Source organism: Nicotiana sylvestris, chromosome 1 (genome assembly GCF_000393655.2).
Source record: "Nicotiana sylvestris chromosome 1, ASM39365v2, whole genome shotgun sequence".
Taxonomy (NCBI): Eukaryota; Viridiplantae; Streptophyta; class Magnoliopsida; order Solanales; family Solanaceae; genus Nicotiana; species Nicotiana sylvestris.
In genome coordinates, this window is record NC_091057.1 from 49,942,662 (window position 1) to 49,965,215 (window position 22,554).

General features: G+C 37.2%; 2 protein-coding genes across 2 annotated transcripts; both read right to left on the bottom strand.

Moving 5' to 3' along the window:
- Positions 1-7,317: 7,317 nt before the first annotated feature.
- On the bottom strand, positions 7,318-7,899 carry LOC104230700 (uncharacterized). The gene has a single exon (XM_009783564.1). The coding sequence runs from the start codon at positions 7,897-7,899 to the stop codon at positions 7,318-7,320; it is 582 nt and encodes a 193-aa protein (XP_009781866.1).
- Positions 7,900-9,641: 1,742 nt separating this feature from the next.
- Positions 9,642-13,784, bottom strand: LOC104230699 (heat shock factor-binding protein-like). Its single transcript, XM_009783563.1, has 5 exons — positions 13,650-13,784; positions 11,654-11,707; positions 10,989-11,012; positions 10,860-10,902; positions 9,642-10,094 (listed from the first exon to the last, which is right to left on the bottom strand). Exons 1-5 carry the CDS (start codon positions 13,758-13,760, stop codon positions 9,952-9,954), a joined length of 375 nt encoding a protein of 124 aa, XP_009781865.1. The 5' UTR covers positions 13,761-13,784; the 3' UTR covers positions 9,642-9,951.
- Positions 13,785-22,554: the final 8,770 nt, after the last annotated feature.

Here is a 22,554-nt window from a genome sequence, read left to right on the forward strand (position 1 = left end):
ATTTTATTCCATTCATGTGATATAAAAGATGTAATATTAATATGTGCTTATGCAATACAGGTGTAGTACGAAGTTGTGTGCATATGAGATTTTAAAGGAATGACAAGTATAAGATAATCATACCTTCTTACATTTCATTACTTACCATATGTAGTTTCTCTTTACATTTAACCATGTGATGATATGTATAGCTTCTAATTGTAATCTTTCCGGATGTAGGAAAAATTTTGTAGATATATATACAATTGGTTAGAGACTCGTGCTGATAACGTGTTATGAAATAAAAGCAATTTGGTAAAACATGAATAAGAAATAAAGACAATTTAGTAAAATATGAACAAGAAAGAGATAGAGAGAAAGGAAGAAATTTTCTTCTTCAATTGTGTGTATTTTCCTATCTATTACAAGGCCTTTATATAGGCATGAAAAGTGAAGAAAATATGTCATGGAATATGTCATTGAACATAGAAAATATGTCATTGAATATGTCATTAACCATTTGAGAAAAAGATCACGGAGGAAGAGTAGACATCCACCATATTTTGATTTTTATCGTAACAAAACTTAGTTTATAACCGTCCTTATACCATCATAACTTCCACTAAATCCTTTTTATTCCTCCTACACTAAATTTCGCCTTTGCATTATTTAGAAGCAAAATGACAAAAATCACATGGCACTCTCGTTATTATTCCACATCTGAAAGGTCCTTTTTCTAAAATACTTATCCCCACTTATAAATATAGCCCACTCCTCTATTTCTCTTTTTCAACTCATTACTTCTTTATATATTTTTCTCCCCAACTTTCCATCAAAAAACAAAACTTTCTCCAGAAAATTCCAAAACCCACAAAAATGGCGATGGTGAAAGTGAACTCTTTCACCATTTTGTTGATCTCTTCGATTTTCCTCATCGTTGCGGCAGCGGCGGAAGCTACTGGGGCCCACGAGCTCGGCTTTCATCCAATGACGCTGTCCATGACGTCATCGGCCTCATCGATCTATGAAGGTTCGATCGGTGAGTTGTTGGCCGAAAATGGAAGCGACGAGGAGTTTTCGATGGAGTCTGAGAGCACACGGCGTATTTTAGCGTACCGAAGGAGATACATTAGCTACGGTGCGCTGAGCAGGAACAGAGTTCCGTGTTCGAGAAGAGGTGCTTCATACTACAATTGCCGTCCCGGAGCCCAGGCGAATCCCTACCGACGTGGATGCAGTGCCATCACGCGCTGCCGCCGTTAAAAAACAGTAAAATTTAAACTTTACTGTATTTAAATTTTTTTACCGCGCACTGGTAAAAGTTAAAATTCTTTTTGAGGTTTGTACTATTGTGATCTGATCTGTTATCGAGGATGGTTTGTGGCATAAAGTAAGGCGTGTTGTTAATTGTATTTGGGAATTATGGTAGAGAACATACTTGTAGTTTTTGTATGATGTTGTAATATTAATTTATCATTCCACTTAATATATTTATTTGAAATAATGTTTTAGCACTTGGTAATATTGAAGTTATTTGTCTTGGTAAGTGATATTTGAAGTAAATCTAAAGGTACTTTATCTACTGGATGATTCCTGTCTCGTTCCAAATGTGTCTTACATTTAGGTTTGGACTTTTTTGAGGTTATGTGAGAACAGTACATGTGTTTTGTGCAATATACAACTAATAGCTCTGTTGTTTCCATTTATTTCTCTAATAATTGCCTTACTTAAAAATACCTAGTTCACTATCTCTGTCTCCGTTTATGAAATCATACTTTTCTTCTTAGTCTCTTTGAAAAAGAATATCATACTTTTTTATTTAGAAATAATTTAATTTTAAATTTTTTACTTTATCCTCAATGAGATGATTTATATCCACACAAATATTTATGGTTAGTTTTAGACCTCTAGTTTCAAAAGTGTGTGTCCATAAATTAGGTAGAGGGACTGAGGGAGTACTCTCTCTCTATATATATAAGTGGAAGCTTGAGTTTGGATGAATTTATATCACAATATGAGGCTAATACCTATTTGGTCCTTAATTTAAGTTTTGATACTAGTACTAACTATTTTAAGTTCATTTTAAGATTTTGAGGGGTTAAGGAGGTCGTAATATGAGAAAGAGTAGGGAAAATACTTTTGAGAATCAAAATTTGCATTCCTAAAATAACCAAACTGTATTTTAGTTATTTTCTGAAACGTAAGTTACTCAAATTTTGTAATTCCATCCAAGAACTTTCCCTTACTTGCAGGAAAAAGAATGACTTCAAAATACAGCAAGAAGCAAAAAGAAAGAGAGTTAAACTGTCATAATGTTGGCTGCTGAATTCATATTTCATTGAGCCTTATGTCTCTTTAAATAAAACATAAGTGAAATTATTTTCTTAAGTGCAAAAATTGTGTATATATTCTTGACTAAACTCCAGAAATAATGAACATATTTAAGCCAACCACAACACAATTATCAATTTTCCGTTTTCAACGGAGAGATAGACGGCAAGGGAACAAGAAATCGATCATATCCTACACTACACAGTAATAATTCAACGAACATAATTGATGAAAATGTGCAATTCTGCATCAATGCATAGGCAGGCATTAAAAATATCTAACTGTATGTACCATAAAAAGAGAAGGAAAAAGAAAAGAGACACTCTCCTGTAGTCCTAATTTGATTCTTGGGACAAGAGTCACAAGACGACAAGTGTTGTAATCACATCCTCATCAAAATTCAAACCTCAACGACTCACGAGTTACTCTCTTTTTTCCCCCCTTCCTTACACAGACAAGACATACACAAGTGAATCCTGTCATTGTCATCTTTTATATACCCATTTACAACTTGGATCCAACCCATTTGGCATCTTTCTTTATTCGCACATCCTTTTCTCTACACTTGTCAACCATCTCTTCCATTTTCAAATTTTATCCAAATATTTTTATATAATACTAGTACCAAATATATAGTTAAAAAGCAGAAAGAAAAGAGAATAATTTTAATTGAAATGCAGTACCTAACTAGGAGAAACGAGCACAATCCACCCCTTTCTTCACTCTATTTAACTACTTTTCTCTGCCCAAATTCATCCCTTTCTTCACTCTATTTAACTACTTTTCTCTGCCCAAATTCACCCCTTTAGACGTTCACGGACTATTCGAGGCCTCGGGGTAGCACTAATCTGCTTTATGTTGCGAGAAACTATACAAAGGAACAAGAAGATTGTTAATGTGGACACATTAACCCATAATCGAGAAAGAAGTGAGAGAAATATGAAATCTAATTTGAGAGAAAGAGTGAGAAAAGAGAAGCGTAAAAATATCTGAAGAAAAAAATGAATTCTCTTTTTTCTTATTATTGGAAACTTCTAGCTATATATGTCTAATATATCAAAATAAAAATAGAGCTGGATCACTTAATACAACTGGGTCAGTCACTATACAAATGGGCCGGGTATGTCTTCAAATCAAATACTAAGATGGTTGAGGCCCAATATTGTCAACACCCCCCCCCCTCCCCCAAAAGTTGCAGGTGTAGACACTTCAAGCTTGCACAGAAAGTGATGATGTAGAGGACCAGGGAGATGCTTGGTCAACATATCTGCAAGCCGAGCAGAACTGGAGACAAAAAGCAAGGAAATTAGACCTGAATGTAGACTATCACAGACAAAGTGACAATCAACTTCAATATGTTTCATGCGTTCATGAAAATACAAGGTTCTTGGCAATATGTAAAGCTGCCTGGTTGTCACGGAAAAGAAAAACAGACCCAAAAATATGTAACCCAAGATCACCAAGTAATCGCACCAGCCAAGAAATCTCAGTTACAGTCATTCTCAATGTCATATATTCAGCTTCAGCCGAAGAAAGTGCCACAGTAGGCTGTTTCTTACTCTTCCAGGAAATAGGACTACCCCCAAGAGTGATGTAAAAACCTGAACAGATCTTCGAGAGATAGCACAAGCAGCCCAATCTGAATCTGAGTATGCTAAAAGGGATAAATCAGAACTGGCAGATAGAAGAATACCCTGGTCAGGGGCATTCATGAGATATCTCAACACATGAAGAGTTGCTAACATATGGGCAATATGTGGAGCTTGTAAGAATTGACTGAGATGTTGGACAGAAAAAGAAATGTCAGGCCTGGTGTGTTCAAGAAAATTTAGCTTACCAACCAATCTCATATAGGTGCTAGGATCAGAAATGGGATTTCCCGTATCAATAACCAATTTCACACTAGGATACAAAGGGGTGGAAATAAGAGTGAAATTTTTACAATGGAATTCTTCTAGGAGGTCAGAAGTGTACTTCTGTTGGTACATAAGATAGCCCTGTGGATGAGGAGTAATTTCTAAACCCAGGAAGTAATGAACATTCCCAAGATCCTTTATCTTGAAAGTGTCATCCAGGAAAGACTTCAGAGAATTCAATTCACCCACATCATCACTAGCTAGTAAAATATCAGCCACATAGACAACAATCACCACCAAGGTGGAACCAGAAGACTTAGTGAAGAGAGAATAGTCATTCTTACTGGAAGTATATCCTCTGGAGAGCAAATACTCAGATAATTTGGCAAATCATTGTCTGGATGCTTGCTTGAGTCTATAAAGTGATTTTTTGAGTTTGCAAACTAAGGGAAGGGAAGAGGAAGGTGCAGAAACCATAAGACCAGGAGGCATCTTCATGTAAACCTCCTCATGGAGATCACCATGCAAAAATGCATTATTAACATCCAGTTGGAAAACAGTCCAGCCTCTCTTAATAGCCTAGGTAAGTAAGCATCTAATTGTGGTAAGTTTGACAACAGGTGAAAAAGTCTCAGTATAGTCTATCCCTTCTTTCTGAGTATCTCCCCTAATCACTAATCTTGCTTTATATCTTTCAATAGTGCCATCAGACTTTTGTTTTATCTTATACACCCATTTACAAGGTATTGGTTTCTTATAAAGAGGAAGGGGAACAATATCCTAAGTTTGGTTTGCATCAAGGACCTGAAACTCTTTAGTCATGGCCTCTTGCCAAGCAGGATTAGAGACAGCTTGTTGGTAAAATTGAGGTTCATGCATATGCAAATCAACAGTAGACACCTTGGAGGTTAAAGGAGCAGGAATATGAGAAGGGATGACAGAGTTGCAAACATAATCCATAAGGTAAGCTGGAGGAATAACTGTTCTGCTAGACTTCCTAATTTCAGGAACTAGAGGGCATGAATGAAGAGACTGAGAAGAGGTGATGAAAAGAGAAGGAGGAACAACAGAAGTGATGGAAGTGGGGGAAAGTGTAAAATCAACAGGAATAGGTGAATAAGTGTTCACATTAGAGGGAAGAGGAAGATCAACAAAATCAGGTGGAGGAGGAAAAGCAAGGGAAGAAGAAGAATGATAAGGGAATATGTGCTCATGAAAGACCACATCCCTAGAGAAGAAAACATAATAATTAGACAAATTTAATAATTTGAACCCTTTTTACCACAAGGATATCCCAAGAATATAACAGAAATGGACCTGGACTGAAATTTATCTCTACCAGGTCTAGGGCAGACAGCATAACAAAAGTAGCCAAAAAGATTTCAAGTGGTCATAAGTAGGAACAGTACCATGTAATTTTTCAAAGGGAGAGATATTGTGTAGAACAGTTGAAGGAATATTATTGATAAGGTATGTGGCAGTGAGAACACACTCACCCCAAAACTTGAGGGGAATCTTGCACTGAAAAAGGAGGGCTCTAGACACGTCTAATAAGTGTTTATATTTTCTTTCAACTATCCCATTTTGTTGTGGAGTGTGTGAAATTGTAGTTTGGTGAAGAATCCCATTATCAGTGAAGAATTATTGAGAGGCAATACTACTGCCTAATTCATATGAATTATCAGACCTGAAACATTGAATAGTAGACTTAAATTGCACTTTGATTAGTTGGAAGAAAGCTTTAAGGATTGAAATAGCATTACTTTTACAAGATAAGAGACGAGTCCAAGTCACTCTAGTAAAATCATCAACTAGAGTCAGAAAATATCTAAAGCCATCGTAAGTGGAGGTATTGTAGGGACCCCAAATATCAATGTGAACAAGTTGAAAAGGAACAGATGAATGGATAGTACTATCATAAAATGGTAATCTCTGTTGTCTAGCCATAGGACAAACAATGCATAAGAATGGTTGCTTAGATGAAATTTTATCAAACAAGAAAGAAATAGATTTCATTCTAGCAAAAGGAATATGACCCAACCTTTGATGCCAAAATAAATCACTTTTATTAGCAACAATAGGTGGATTACAGGTGGAACTATGAATTACAGAAGGTTTAGAAGAATTGAAAACAGGAGCAGATTCATTACTATGAACAGAATTAGAAACACAACAAGGAACATGAGTAGAGAGTTGTGGATCAGCTGAATGCAAGACGTACATTCCATTTGCAGCCTTACCAATTTCCAGAGACCTCCTTAGAGAAAGGCCCTGTAAAATACAAGTAGAAGTGCTAAAGACTGCAAGACATTGAAACTGAAGAAGCAACTTGTGCACAGAAATCAAGCTGAAAAGAAAAGAAGGAACTAAAAGAACATTATGTAATATCATATCTGTTCTAAGGACTAAAGATCCAGTAGATATAACTTTAACTTTATATCCATTTGGTAAAGTTATCAGAAAACGAGAAATTAATGGCTGAAGATTGTGTAGAAGATGTTTATATGGTGTCATGTGATTGGTGGCACCAGAATCTATGATCCAAGGGTTTAAACCTAAAGTTGAAATAGCACATGCATGCAAAGAACTAGAATGTACTTCAGGGTGATTGTACACATCTGCAAAATTTGCAAACCAATATTGTCAATAGCATTATTCTCATGGTGGAAGACATGATAGGTGTGAATTTGTTGGAACAAATTCATAAGGTGTTGATACTATTCTTTACTGAACCCATAACCAGGAACTTCAAAAGAACCATGGCTGGAAGGGACAAAATCTGGAAGAAGAGCCTCAGACTGAACACATGCATCAGACCTCTTATTCTTGGTAAATTTGAAGTTAGGAGGAAAGCCATGAAGCTTGTAGCACTTATCAACAGTGTGCCCAGTCTTCTTACAATACTTACAAGAAAGATTTGAGGTGAAAGTAGAACCTCTTTTTGAGTCAAACTGTACCCTTTGATGGAAAGCCCTATGATTATTCATATGCCCAGTTGAAACATTGAAAGAAGCAGAATCATTAGAGAAACTGGGAAGAGGAGCAGAAGTTTCTTTTTGTTTCTCATCATGTTGAAGCATGGTAGCTTTGCTCAAAGAAGGGAGAGATGACATCATCAGAATATTGCTTTTGCATGTAGAATAGGACTCGTTTAACCCACTAAGAAATTGATAGATTTTATATTCTTCAATGAATTTAGGCAAAGCTCCACAAGAACAAACGGTCCTACATATGCAGTACTAAGTTCATCCCAAAGACCCCTTAGTTTGGTGAAATAAGTGGCAATGTCCAAAGACCCCTGAGATGTAGCACTAACTTCCCTCTGAATTTGAATATATTTGGAGCCATTTGAGGTACCAAACCTTTCATTAATATTAGCCCACATATCCTTGGCATTATCAAAACACATCACACTATTGGCTATATCTCTAGACAATGAATTGGTGATCCATGCAATGACCATGTCATTACATCGTTCCCAGAACTGATAATATAGGGAATGAAATTGGGGCTTTGGGACTCTACCAGTTATAAGACCTAACTTGTTTTTAGCAGATAACGCAGTCAACATGTTTTTACGCCAAATAACGAAACCACTACCATCAAAAGGTGGGGATACCAGGTGACTACCTGGACTATCCGAGGGATGAACATAAAATAGGTGGGAAGGAGGAACAGTAAAGTCATCAAACCTATCAGCAGTAGAGGTTGAGCTAACATTAGGACTACCCATGGTAAAGAACCCTAATTAGATATATTTCACAAAGTGTAAACAACTGACATAATTTGTCAACACTGAGCGTGAACAAAGGTTAATAAAAGAGATTACCGTCCTTCTTTGCAACCTAAAGAAGCAAGGCCTTGAAATTAACCCAAAAACACAGCAACATACATCCAATCGGTAGACCTCGAACCACCAGAGAACGCAGATCTCGAACCACCAACAATTTTACCTCAATCGATAGAGCGGAGCTAGAATCGATCGATCTAGGCTCTGATACCATATTAATGTGGACAGATTAACCCATAATCGAGAAAGAAGTGAGAGAAATATGAAATCTAATCTGAGAGAAAGAGAGAGAAAAGAGAAGCGTAAAAATATCTGAAGAAAGAAATGAATTCTCTTTTTTCTTATTATTGAAAACTTCTAGTTACATATGTCTAATATATCAAAATGAAAATAGAGTTGGGTCACTTAATACAACTGGGCCAGTCACTATACAAATGGGTCAGGTATGTGTTCAAATCAAATGCTAGAGTGGCTGAGGCCCAATATTGTCAACAAAGATAGCGATTTCGCACTCACATTTTACTCTCATATTTCTGTCTAACTACCATTAGTTTTTCCTTTGATGCCAACTAGTTAAGAACTAAAATCCTGAGTAAAATTCACTTTACCCCCTTAACCTTTAAGGATTGGAAAATAATACCCCTCACGTTTTGAATGGAAAAGGAAACCCTTTATGTAATTATTTTCTGGTGAGAATTTCTTTTTTTGACTAAAGATTTTTTTTTCTTTCTCTATCCTTTCAAAGGTGAAGTATAATATTTTTCATCCAAACAAAAGCTTAAGTTTTGTCTTTCTTCCTTGCAAAATTTAAAATATGTTTATTATATTTATGTTATGTTGAGGTCATTGTTAAAATTTCTGCAATAAAGAAAAAAAATTGTATACAAAATTCAAGAAATATGTTGAACGCACATCCACCATGGATGCTTTAGCATTTCAATTAGATGGGAAAAAATATATTGAATTAGTCAACTACATGAAAGAATTAGTGCTATAAGTATTAATTTATTTATATATTTTTTGTATATTAAAATTATTATGCTAAAGCAATTATTGAACTTTACTTATTTCAAAAATATCTTTATTGACAAGGTCACATTTGAAAATTCATTAGGGAGTTGTATTTGCATCACATCAGAACTTAAACTATGTCGGAAGAAGCTAAAGGGGCACTCCGAAAATTATATAGATCCTAATTGTTGTCATATGTAGAGCTTTTGGCTATAATGACCGAACTCAGTTATTCTAAAAATTATTTATTCAAAAAAAAAAGATTTTTATTCAAAAGAAAAAAAAGTTTCACTGGAAAGCTATTGCACAATGGGGTTTCCTTTCCCATTCAAAAGGTGAGGGGTTATCATTGCCCAACCATTAAAAGTTAAGGGGGTAAGGTGGATTTTACTCTAAAATCCTATATAAATTCACAGCAACTTAAACGCATTAATATAATCCCATCTTCCTTTGAAAGAGAGTAATAGGATATGCCATCAAAACTATTAGTACTAATAAGATACATATTCACTCTACTTTCTACCTTTCTCTACTCAACCCACATTCACATCATAAAAGGGAAAGAAGCAATATCGAAGAAGTTGACAAAGAACGACAGCTACTTCACGGAAGAATAATAACTTCTCTACGCTTGTAAAGCATCGGCGATTTAACTATTAATAATAATCAGTAGGTTAAAGCAAAAGAGGGTTTTGACAATAAAACTGGCCCTCGTCTGAAGAGGGCCTAAAATCTCAACAATATAACCCTTCATTATACACCCTTTAACATGCTATCATAAAAGCATATTTTGATAACCAAATCAATGACCAATAGCACATGTCTCTCTCTTTCGAGAACCAGAGAATCCAGATACAGAATACAGCTACCAAAGCCAAAAGGAATAACATCCAGAAAAGGATAGCACTCATTTAAAGTTAAAAAGTTGTAACAAACACGGCCAACTTGCCTCTATTAAACCACCTCAATGTATCGTCAGTTGCTTTATGTAGAATCCTCCGCAGATTTTGGTTCATCTTTTGACTTCAGTGCGGCCGAAGGCGATAGAGAACCTTCTTGGCCCATTTCAGTTCTCAAATCGTTGATGCTCTGCTCCAATTCATCAATCCGGTTCCCCATCTCATCAAGTGCAGCATAGTCAAGGACTAAACAGACTTTCTCCAAGTTGATCTCACAAAATATAGATGCTATGTATAATATACTAGAGATAACAACGATAAACACAGACACATTTAGACAAATTTGACAGGGCACTATCCCATGTGGAAATATTCACCAAAAACAAAATAGATGACAGAAACCAAAAGTGATAAAAAAAAAATCTATACACTGATACACATAACCTGCCTTTTATGCCATAAGACATTGAAATTATTTCAACCCTATCTTGATGTATCTAGGGAAATATCTCTATCATAAATTTCATGAAACTAAAGAAGGCTAAATTCTGGTTGAGGAGTACCCGAAGTCATACAACCAAATCTTGATGTTACTAGTGCAATATCTCTTTCATAGAATTTCATGAAACTGAAGAAGGTTAAATTCTGGTTGATTACCAGAAGTCATACAACTAAATCTTGATGTTACTAGATCAATATCCCTGTCATAAATTTCCTTGAACAACAAAGAAGGCTAAATTCATTTTTGATAACCAGAGGCAATACTAGCTTTAAAAATTAGGAGAAATGGAGCTGGAGTATGAAATGTTGACCCCCTTGAGCCTCACAACTACGCACATTTATGGATTCTTGAAATCAAGAGCTATATGACATGCTAATACAACCTGCTTCACTAGTTAGATGACACCTGTGCAGCGACTGATTAACGTAGATTAAGACCAAGAATCAAATTAGTTACTGGATAATAACGAACAACAAATAGGAAAAGGATATTTTTTGAGATGATTGATTCAGACATTGTCTGAAACCTGGTTTGCTGCAAAGAGAAAACAATATCAATTAGAAGATAAATCTAATAAAAACTAGGGAAGACTCCTACTGGTGCAGAGAGAGCAGGCTCACCATTTGCTGAAGAAGATTCTGGACCTGCAAGAGCAGAAAGCAGGTAAGGAAAAGTTAGCTAGCAAAATGGATGTGATTATTCGTGATGTCACATATGAGGTTAGTTCTAACAGCCCAACGCTATATAATGTTACCATCTCAAAAACAAAACAAAAAAAACACAAAGCTATATAAGGCCAATAAAGAGATGGCAGGTACCTAGTGTCTCATATGTCAGCCAGCAAGAATTGCATCAATATGTCGATAAGGTAGCTTGGTATCCAGACATAAATAATTATGATCCTCATTGTGTACATAAGAAATTGGGTGGGTATAGGGCATATAACAAAAAGGTTTCCTCAGTCATAAAATAATTTGCCTTAGATGTCATGGTCCTGACATCACGGAACCACATTTATTTTAGATAGTTCTTTAAGGGACAGGCTAGCATGTTAGAATTACATTGATGATGAAAAGATCACATTGACAAAAAATATTACATTGGAACCAAATGAATCCTTGGAATCTAACTTTTACAAGGAATCACGCTTCAGTAACTCAGCCGTTAGCATATTGAGATGGACTAGAAACCTTTCCAGAATACCATTTAAGTAAATAGTGGAGTGAAGATTCAGTGTTTACATCAACTGAAAAAATCCAGAGAAGTATTCATCATAAAAACTTACAAATACAGTCATATCAGCAGTGCTTTGTTTCGTATTATCTGCATCATGCCCGTCCTGCAAAATGACCCAGAAACTACGGGTCAGAAGGGGGCAGAAGAAAAGCAGAAAGGTATAAATTAATTGAATTTGCAACCTCCATATCGCAAAGTCCTTTCAAAATCCAGAAATCTGTATCTCTTATATTTCCACAATGACTAGCTTTCAGCAAGAAGACCAATCAGAAGTTCTCAGAACACAATATACCTTAACTCTCCCATTCTTAATTAATCAATCAGATCTTTTAACACGCTAACATACAAAGATGTATGGTGACAACAACAACAACAACCCAGTAAAATCCCACCAGTGAGGTCTGGGAAGGGTAGAGTGTACGCATACCTTACCCCTACCCCGGAGGGGTAGAGAGGCTATTTCCGGGAGACCCTCGGCTCAGAGACCAAAGATGTACAGTGAAGAATTTGTAATTTCAATTTCCCACAGATAATGCTGATGAAGGCATAATAATTTGGTAGTATTAGGAAGTTTAATAGGAGAGCTCGGAATTGTCTTATGTCTAACAGAAATGCAAAGGAAAAAACAATTAGCAATATGTGTTCTTGTACCTGTTTTCACACAAAACTGTACTTTATGTAGCTCTTAATGATGTCTACAGAATAGCTATTCTAGAAACCCTTTCATAAGTAAATCAAAATTTGGTTATAGGCAGCTCTTGACAAACCATGTTGTTTATGCCGATTGTAGTACTATTTTAAATGCACTAAGCAGCAATGAATTGTATATTCAGATTAATGGTCGCACTACTTACTCAGTTTAGTTCTTCAACTTAACTCAGTTTAATTCAGAATAATGGTCGCACTAAAAAGTTCGCCATGATACTTGTTTTCAAAGTGCACAAAGCTTGAGCTTATGATGAACTCACAAAAATCCAAGTGAATTGGCAAGGATGCAAAATAAGGACATAAAAGAAGGAAGTAGATTGTAGACCCCAAACAACAAACTATCACCACAACAAAGGTGCCTTTTTCTTTTGCAAGTTCCTTAAACAAAAGCAAGTATCCATATTTCGTTCGCACAAAGAAAACTATCATATCCCTCTCCCTAAGTGTATTCTTTCCCACTACCTCTTGCACGATGTCCCCACCTAACGAAGGTCATCACTTGTTTCACATAACTGTATAATTATAAGCCAAACGCTATAGAACAGTAGAGTAGTTTTTATTTGTATTAACCAAGCAATGCATGCGTGGCAGCCATTATGACACTGGTAAAACATTCTACTAGGGTTATTAACATCTATATAATCCAAAAGAGAAGATATAAAACACCTGATTTTACTCTATAGCTCAGGATAATATCTACAAATTCACTTCAATTCAAGTAACCCCCCCCCCCCTTTTCTTAAAGAATAGTCCCTCTCCTTCATTTTATCTAGTATTACCACTATTTGGGAGTTCAAACATTTTTTCCCAATTAAAAAGTTTTCACAGATTTCATAAATATATTTAATTATAAAAGTTTGTTATACAGTAACTTATTTAGTTAGTTTCTAATTATGTAAAATTTATTCTTAAAAATTATGGAATAAATACGAAACAAAATGGACACAAAAATTAGTCCGTTTCATTCTCGTACACCGAAATGAGTATGCAAAATTGAACATTGAACATTTTATCTTAAAATGTTTAAAATTAGTCCGGTTCATTCTCGTAGCCGATATGAGCTAGATATGCAAAATTGAACATCGAACATTTGATAAAGTAGTATGTTCAGTGGATAGAAACAAAGCACAGAAATAAAAAAAAACTAAACATTGAGAATTTTATCTAAAAATTGATAACATTCCAGCAGTAGATCACGATGCGAAATATAAAGCAGAAATCCCAAAATTTCACGGATCGATTCATATATAAACCCTAAAATGAGCTAGATATGCAAAATTGTGAGTTTGCTTTAGTAGAGATTGAAGATTTGAAGTGATATAGAAAAAAGTTTTTACCATGTGTTCGGCGAGAGAGAAGCTTCGGTTAATCGCTTTCGAGCAGAGAAAAGAAATTGGGAACACAAAAATGGCGAAATTGTGAGGAGACGGTCTAAATTTTGAAACCATATAATTTGAAATTTGAAATGACCAAACTGGGATTGGGCCCCAATTTCACGTAAAAATTACATGTTAAAATAGCACGGGCTAGCCAGTTTTCGGATTGGTCATTCAAAAATAGCCACCATTTACCAAATCATTGAAAAATAGCCATTATTTTGCTGCCATAGAGACCGGTCCAGCATAATATACTGGAGTTCGGTGCACCTGTGTATGAACTTCCAGCATATTATGCTGGACCAGTATACTTTGTTGTAACTCCAGTAAAATATACTGGAACTCCAGTATATTATACTGGAGTTCTAGTATATTATACTGGAATTTCAGTATATTATGCTGGAGTATTTTCCGGATTTTGAACAGTGTTTTCGTTCAAATTTATCTTTACATGAAAAGTGGCTAAATTTCGATGACTTTTGAAACTGTGGCTATTTTTGAATGACCACTTATAAATCTGGCTATTTTTGAATTTCTCCCAAATTGCAGGGGGTTATTTGGTCGGCCCCATTTATTCTGTACTCACTTTTTAAAAAAAAATTATTTGTACCCAAAATTTAAATAACTTCAGGACTTCTTCTCCTCTTTCTTCTTCTTCTTGGTGTCGAAGTACCATACGTTAGTGCAACATTAATATATCTTGCCAATAATTTTCGACCAAATATAGCTTTCTCAACAAGCTTGCTAGAAAGATTTAGTTCTTCCCCAACACAAAGACACTTAATAGTATTAAGCATATATTCAGATATCTCCGAGGAACCATTGATATTGGTTTATTGTATTCAAATGAATCTAAATCATCATTGATTGGTTATGCAGATGCAAGATATTTTGTTTGAGCTATACAAAGGTCGATCTAAGACAGACTATTTATTTACAAGTGGAGGTACAACCACATTATGGCATTCAATGACAAAAAACTATGCTTCCTACTTCTTCAATTCATGTAGAGATAATAGCCATTCACGGAGCAAGTCGAAAATATGTTTGGTTGAGATCGATAACTCAACACATTCAGGAAACATGCGGTCTTTCTTGGAAAGTAAATATTCCAACAATATTATGAAGGTAGTGTTGCATGCATAGCTCAACTAAAAGGAAGATACATCAAATGAGATAGAACAAAATACATTTCATCAAAATTCTTTTTCACACATGATCTTCAAAAGAATAGTGAAATAAATGTTCAACAAGTTCGTTCAAGTGATAATTTGGTGAATATGTTCACTAAGGCATTACCAATCTCAACATTTGAGAAGCTAAGATACAAGATTGGAATGCGTCGTCTCTGAGACATTGGGTAATGTTTTCATTAGGCGGAGTAACTACGCGTTGCACTCTTTTTTCCTTAACCAAAGTTTTGTCCCGTTGGGTTTTTTGGTAAGGTTTTTAATGAGGCAGCAAACAATGCGTATAATAAATAACTACGTGCTTTTTTTATTACTTCCTTTCACTTGAAATTTTATTTTTAACATGGACATCTAAGGGGAAGTGTCGAAATAAGAGTTATAGATGCCCATGTTGAGCCCCATTACTTTTACTATGTAGTAGTCATTCTTCTTACTATTTTACAATAGAGATTCTTCCCTTTTGTTACACCCCATATTTTCGTATGTAAAAGTACATCGTAAATAAACTAATATAAGACCAAAAATGAGATCATCTTTGGAAGTATATAAAGAAAGTTATCATATTACCTCGGATGTGACATATAGTTAAGATCATAAACAACAAGTACAAAGAGGGTTGGAAGGTTCAGAAACTAAGGAATTGAAGAAAATAATGTTTCGTCGAAAGTCGTCAAGTTGGGAATGTTATAACCCGTACCTTTGGGGTGAGACTAGGGTTCCTAACATGATAAGAAGGTTACATTCATAAGTTTTACTGAAATTTGGGTCAAATGTAACTACGTTTTTCTCCCAATATACTTAGTGTTACGGGGTGTTCTACCTATCAAATTGAAGATATGTGAGTCTATTTTCTAATGCATTAAATTGTTTGTTAATACAATATTGGAGTAGAGACTGCTAGACTGCTAGGTGTCAAGTAGGTGTGTCACCTACTTGCTTAACTAAGAGTCCAAAAAGGGGCGATTTCGGGTCGGCCAAAGAGCCTAATTTAAGGGCTTATCTCCTGCAATATAACACTCATTATATAATACAATAACCAGACCTAAACCCTTGAAAACATCCTCCCAAAAATTTCCCACAAACTCTAATAGAATTTCTCTCCTTTTCAATTTTTAGTTGGAGGAAAAACTTTGAGTTTGAAGAATCAAGATAAGAGCTGAGTTATTCTACAAATAAAGTAAGTTTACTGCTCTCTTTCATCCAATTTTTTTTGCTGGAGAATTATGGAAAGTCGTTCCATAATTGTAAGAACTCAGGGGACGGTGATCAGAAGTCGTGAGTTCGAGTTATTCACTTGTAGCAGACTATTTTGTGGACTGTTTTGTGTTGTTGTTGGTTGCGTGTTTTACTACTGTTTTATGGAGCTTTGGAGGATGAAGAATTAGGAAAAATACCACATAAATGCAGGGTGGAGGGCTGGCCGTTCGTCATAATATTTTCGGGTTGTTTGAGACTACTACGTTGGTCGTTTTGTGTATGAAGAGATTGGAGTGTGTTGGGTTGTTTTGTAGTTTGTGGTGTATATAAGGTTGGAAAATAATGTGTATTTGTTATTATTGTTGTGTTCTTGTGTTATTGGTGTTATCTTAAATTTGGAGGAAGTAAGGATTATAAGGGAGATGTTGCCCGCTTTAATACAAAATAAGCTTGTTGTTCGTTGTGCGATAATGGTACCTTTCGTAACTTAATGATAATGTCATTATCGTTGTTGTAGATTGAGGTGAGAAAAGGCGAGTTCAACTTGGTGATTGTAAAGATTGTGATAAGGTATGTTAAGGCTAAACCTTTCTTCATTTTGGCATGATCCTGTAACTACATGAGTTTGATGACGAGACATAAAGAGAAGTTCGTATTCCGGGGCTTTATATTTAGTTAAGTATTGTCTTCTTCCAGTCAAGAGAGCAAAGGGTCTATATATATACAATATTATAGTATTTTCACCACCATCGAGCTATAATCGATGGGCAGACCCCTATTGGGCAACCTCTAATCAGATGGTAAGTTATATACTGAGCCTATTGTGGCCGAGCGCCATTGAACGAGCCCAGAATGGCCAAGATATAGAGCCTAGTATGGTCGAGCGCATATGAGCGAGCCTACTATGGCAGAGCAGTTACATGTTCCGAGCCTTATAGGGCCGAACATCTATTTTACTTACTATATTGAGAGAGTTGAGTTGGTATCAGCAGGTAAGTATATTTCCAGATCATCTTTGACTCCCGGTTACTTTCAGTTATTATATTATCAGTTTAGTTTTAGCTTTAAGTTATTTTATTACCTTACATACTCAGTTTATTTTTTCGTAATGGCATCCTATTCCTAAGGATGCTGCATTTCATGCATACAAGTTCAGATAGATAGACTGGTAGACCTCCTCCATAGGTGTTGTCCGTGATTAGCTTGATCGGTAAGCTCCACGTCTTTCGGAGTTACCGGGTCTAGGGTTTTAATTACATATTAAGTATATATGTATACATTATGGGTAGTTCGGGCCCTGTTCCGACCACAGTACATCCATCAGTAGAGGCTTATAGACATCCTGTCAGTTAGTACAATATGTTCAACTTATAGGCCTTGTATGTATATTTTGTTGGTTTGTCAGTTGTAGTAGTTATGATGGCATTGTCGGCCCAGCTTTATATTGATGTTTAGTCAAAGCTAGTTTCTGTTCAGTTTTATATATTGCTTTGCAAATTGTCTTGCAATGTGGCCCCGTGGCCAAAGTATGGCATTGTATGTTCAGAGTCCCTCAGTCGTAAGTTGGTATGCTAGGTTAAGTAAGGCACGGGTGTCGGTCTCGCACCCCAAGTTTAGGGCGTGACAAACTTAGTATCAGAGCAGTTCTGTCCTAGGAAATCTACAAGCTGTGTCTAGTAGGGTCTTATTTATAGATGTGTTGTGCACCACATTATATAAGCAGGGAACTACAGGGCATTTAGGAGTTGGTTACCCTTCTTTCAAATCTAAATCGTGTTGTAGAATTGAGTTATGGGAAATTTGAGTTAAACTTACATGTTGGTGTTTGCATACACAGATGACAGTGACTAGGAAGACTACGACTAGCTAGAGGAGAGATACAGGTGCAAGTGATGGGACCAACATGGTACCCCCAATAGATGGGGCAGAGTCTGAGGCCCAAGGAGATACCCCTACTCAGCCATTATCGGCTCCTCCACCACCTGAGGAGATTCCTAGGGATACCACACATCTAATTCCCCCTCTAGTTCCATCAGATGAGGACTTGAGGAGTGCGATGCATTTGTTGACACAGTTGGTAGCTACCCAACAATAGACTAGGGCATCAGCTAGTGCAGGATCTTCTTAGGGGTCTAGGACTTCAAGAGTCTGAGAGATTATTGCTTTGAGTCCCCTAGAGTTCACGGGGACAGATCAGAAGGAGGACCCGCAGGATTTCACAAATCAGCTTCACAGGATCTTTCAGGTTATGCATGTTACAGAGAAAGAGGCAATTGAGCTAACAGCTTTTTGACTCCGAGATATAGCCATTTTTTGGTACAAGGGATGGGAGAGGTACAAGGGACGTGATGTACCTCCAGATGTTTGGGAGAATTTTTCAGATGCCTTCCTTGACCAATATTTACTAGGAGAGATCCGACATGCTCAAGTCGATTAGTTTCTAGCACTCAAGCAGCGCAATATGAGTGTTCGAGAGTATAGTCTCCGTTTTGACTCACTGGCCAGATATGCACCATCTATGTTTCTAGCCCTCAAGAGGGCAATATGAGGGTTCGAGAGTATAGTCTCCATTTTGACTCATTGTCCAGATATGCACCATCTATAGTTACTACTATACGGGATAGGATCCACAGGTTTATAGAAGGGTTGGCCCCAGAGTTGACTGAGGCATGTGCCACTGATGCATTGCAGGATAGTAAGGATATCTCCCAGATTCAAGCGTTCCCCCAAAATATAGAAAGGGGTAGGCGTCGACAGCAGGGTACAGAGAGGACTGAGTAAGGGCATCGTAAGAGGATGAGATTTGCCAGGTCTCAAGTGCAGTCTCAGGGTAGTTATAGGCCCCAATACTTCAGAAAACCACCTAGGCCTTTGTCACCTTAGTTACAGGGTTAAAAGTATGACCACTATACTCAGTCAGAACCAGGTGAGAGCTCATGGGCATCAAGTTTGCAGCGACAACGAGGTTCAGGGCAAACATGGTCATTTTCGCCATAATGTGACATCTGTGATAGAGGATACTTGGGCCAATGTCGAGTAGGTTTCGAGGCTTATTATACATATGGGCGTTTGGGGCATATAATGTGAGATTGCCCAAATAGAGATTCTAGGGGTATGACATAACCAATAAGTTCAGCAACAAGATCATCTATGTCCGTGCATCCTTCACGGCGTGAGTCTCAGCCTTCGACTGGTAGAGGTCGAGGCAGAGGCAAAGGTTCCAGTTCAGGTGGTAACCAGAACCATATCTATGCTTTAGCGGGTCGACAGGACCAGGAGTCTTCACCAGACATTGTGACATGTATATTGACCATTTGCTCTCAAGATGCTTATTCCTTGATAGACTCAAGATTTACTTTATCGTATATTACCCCATTTGTCGCGGGGAAGTTTGGTATAATGCCTGAAATACTAAGTGATCCTTTTGCGGTATCTACACTAGTCGGAGAATCGATTATTACTAGACGGGTTTACCGAGTTGTACGATGACAGTTTGTAGTCATCAGACCTCAGCCGACCTAGTTGAGCTAGAGATGATGGATTTTGATGTTATCATGGGCATAGACTAGTTGACAGCTTGCTATGCCATAGTTGATTGCCAATCAAAGGCAGCTAGATTTCATTTTTCGGGTGAGCCAGTCCTTGAATGGGTAGGTAATATAGCGACACCCAGAGGTAGGTTTATTTCCTATTTGAAGGCGAGGAAAATGATCGCAAAAGGGTACATTTATCATATTGTGCGAGTTAGAGATGCAGATGCCGAGATACCTACACTTCAGTCTATTCCAGTAGTCAAAGAGTACGCATATGTGTTTCCAAATGAACTTCTAGGTATTCCTCTAGAGTGAGAGATTGATTTTAGCATCGATTTGCTTCCGGGAACTCAACCAATATCCATCCATCCATATAGAATGGCACCTACAGAATTGAAGGAGTTGAAGGAACAACTAAAAGATTTGTTGGAGAAATGTTTCATCAGGCCCAGTACCTCACTTTAGGGTGCACCAGTACTGTTTGTGCGGAAGAAAGACGGCTCGCTAAGGATGTGTATTGATTATAGGCAGCTGAACAAGGTAACTATTAAGAATAAGTATCCACTTCCAAGGATCGATGCCTTATTTGATCAGTTGTAGGGGCTAGATGCTTTTCAAAGATAGATTTGAGGTCGGGGTACCACCAGGTCAGAGTTTGGGAGAAAGATATTTCGAAGACAGCCTTTAGGACCCGATATGGCCACTTCGAGTGCCTTGTTATGTCGTTTGGGTTGACGAATGCACCCGTCATATTTATGGACTTGATGAATAGCCTATTCTGGCCATTTTTTTTGATTTGTTCGTGATAGTATTTATTGATTATTTTGGTTTATTCACGATCAGAGGAGGAGCATGCACCACCTGTGAGCGGTACTCCAAACCCTCCGTGATCGTAAGTTGTATGCTAAATTTTTTAAATATGAGTTTTGGTTAAAGTCTGTAGCATTCTTGGGGCATATTGTATCCGATGAAGGTATAAAGGTAGACACTCAGAAGATTGAGGCCGTGAAATCCTGGCCTAGACCTACCACTCCGGTAGAGGTTCGTAGCTTTCTAGGCTACTATCGGAGATTCGTAGAGGTTTTTTCTTCCCTTTCGGCACCATTGACGAAGTTGACGCAGAAAGAAACTAAGTTTCAGTGGACAGAGGCTTGCGAGCGAAGTTTCCAAGATCTTAAGAATAGGTTGACCTTAGCGCTAGTTCTAACACTTCCAGAGGGTCCAGAGGGTTATGTCATGTATTATGATGCCTTAGGTGTTGAGTTAGAATGTGTCCTGATGCAACATGAGAAGGTAATTGTGTATTCTTCAAGGTAGTTGAGGATGCACGAGAGGAATTATCCGACCCATGACCTCGAGTTAGCTGTGGTTTTCCATGCACTTAAGATATAACGACATTATTTATATTGTGTTCATGTTGATGTATTTATAGATCATAAAAGCTTGCAATATATTTTCAAGCAAAAAGAGTTGAATTTGCGACAGATGAGATGGCTAGAGTCTTGAAAGATTACGATGTTAACATTCTCTATCATCCAGGGAAAGCAAATGATGTAGCAGATGCCTTAAATCATCGATCTCTAGGTAGTTTAGCACATGTAGAGGCTGAGAAAAGACAATTAGCTAGAGAGCTTCATCAATTGGCTTATTTGGGGTTTCGATTAGTAGATACTGAAGATGGTAGAGTTGTACTCCAAAACACTACAAAATCATCTCTCATAGCAGAAGTCAAGGAAAGGCAGTACGAGGACCCATACTTGGTCGCGTTGAGAAAGAGAGTTCCACAGTAGAAGAAGTCATTGTTAGAGCTCAAGGAAGATTGGGTTCTCAGATACAGGGGTCGACTGTGTGTTCCAGATGTAGCAGGGCTACGAGACAGGATTATGTCAGAGGCACATTATTCATGGTACTCCATTCATCCTGGGTCGACGAAGATGTATCATGACATTAAGGATGTGTACTGGTGGAATGATATGAAGAAGAACATTGCTGAGTTTGTCTCCTAGTGTCCTAGTTGCCAGCAGGTAAAGGTAGATCACCAATAGCACGGAGGGTTAATGTAGACTATAGAGAACCCGACGTGGAAATGGGAGGTAATAAACATGGACTTTGTCATGAGTTTGCCTCGTTCTCATCATAAGTTCGATTCTATATGGGTGATAGTCGATAGACTCACGAAATCAGCCCATTTCCTACCAGTCAGATCTACATATACGGCCGAAGATTATGCGAAGTTATATATTAAGGAGATAGTGCGGCTACACGGAGTACCAATATCTATTATATCTGACCGTGGGACCCAGTTTACAATACATTTTTGGAGGTCATTTCAGAGAGGTCTAGGGACTCAGGTTAATCTCAGCACAACTTTTCATCCACAGATGAATGGACAAGCTGAGCGCATATAATAAGTTGGGATTTTAAAAGAAGTTGGGATGAACATCTACTTCTTATCGAGTTTGCATATAATAACAGTTACCACTCCAGTATCCAGATGGCTCCGTACGAGGTTTTGTATGAGCGTAAGTGCAAATCTCCTATATGGTGGTTTGATGTTGGAAAATCTGGGTTACATGGGCCAGACTTGATTTAGCAGGCCGTAGAGAAGGTAAAGCTTATCCATGAGCAACTGTTGACATCCTAGAGTCGTCAGAAGTCATATTCTAACGTGCATCGATGAGACTTAGAGTTCAAGGTTAATGACTGGGTGTTCTTAAAGGTATCACCTATGAAGGGCGTGATGAGGTTTGGCAAGAAAGGAAAGCTTAGCCCATGTTATATTGGGCTTTATAGGATTATTCGGAGAGTGGGCCAAGTAGCTTATGATTTAGAATTTCCCTCAGAATTGGAGTTTATCCATCCAGTTTTTTATATATCTATGCTACGAAAGTGCATTGGGGATCCTACCCGAGTGGTACCCACTGATTATATACAAGTTATGAAGGA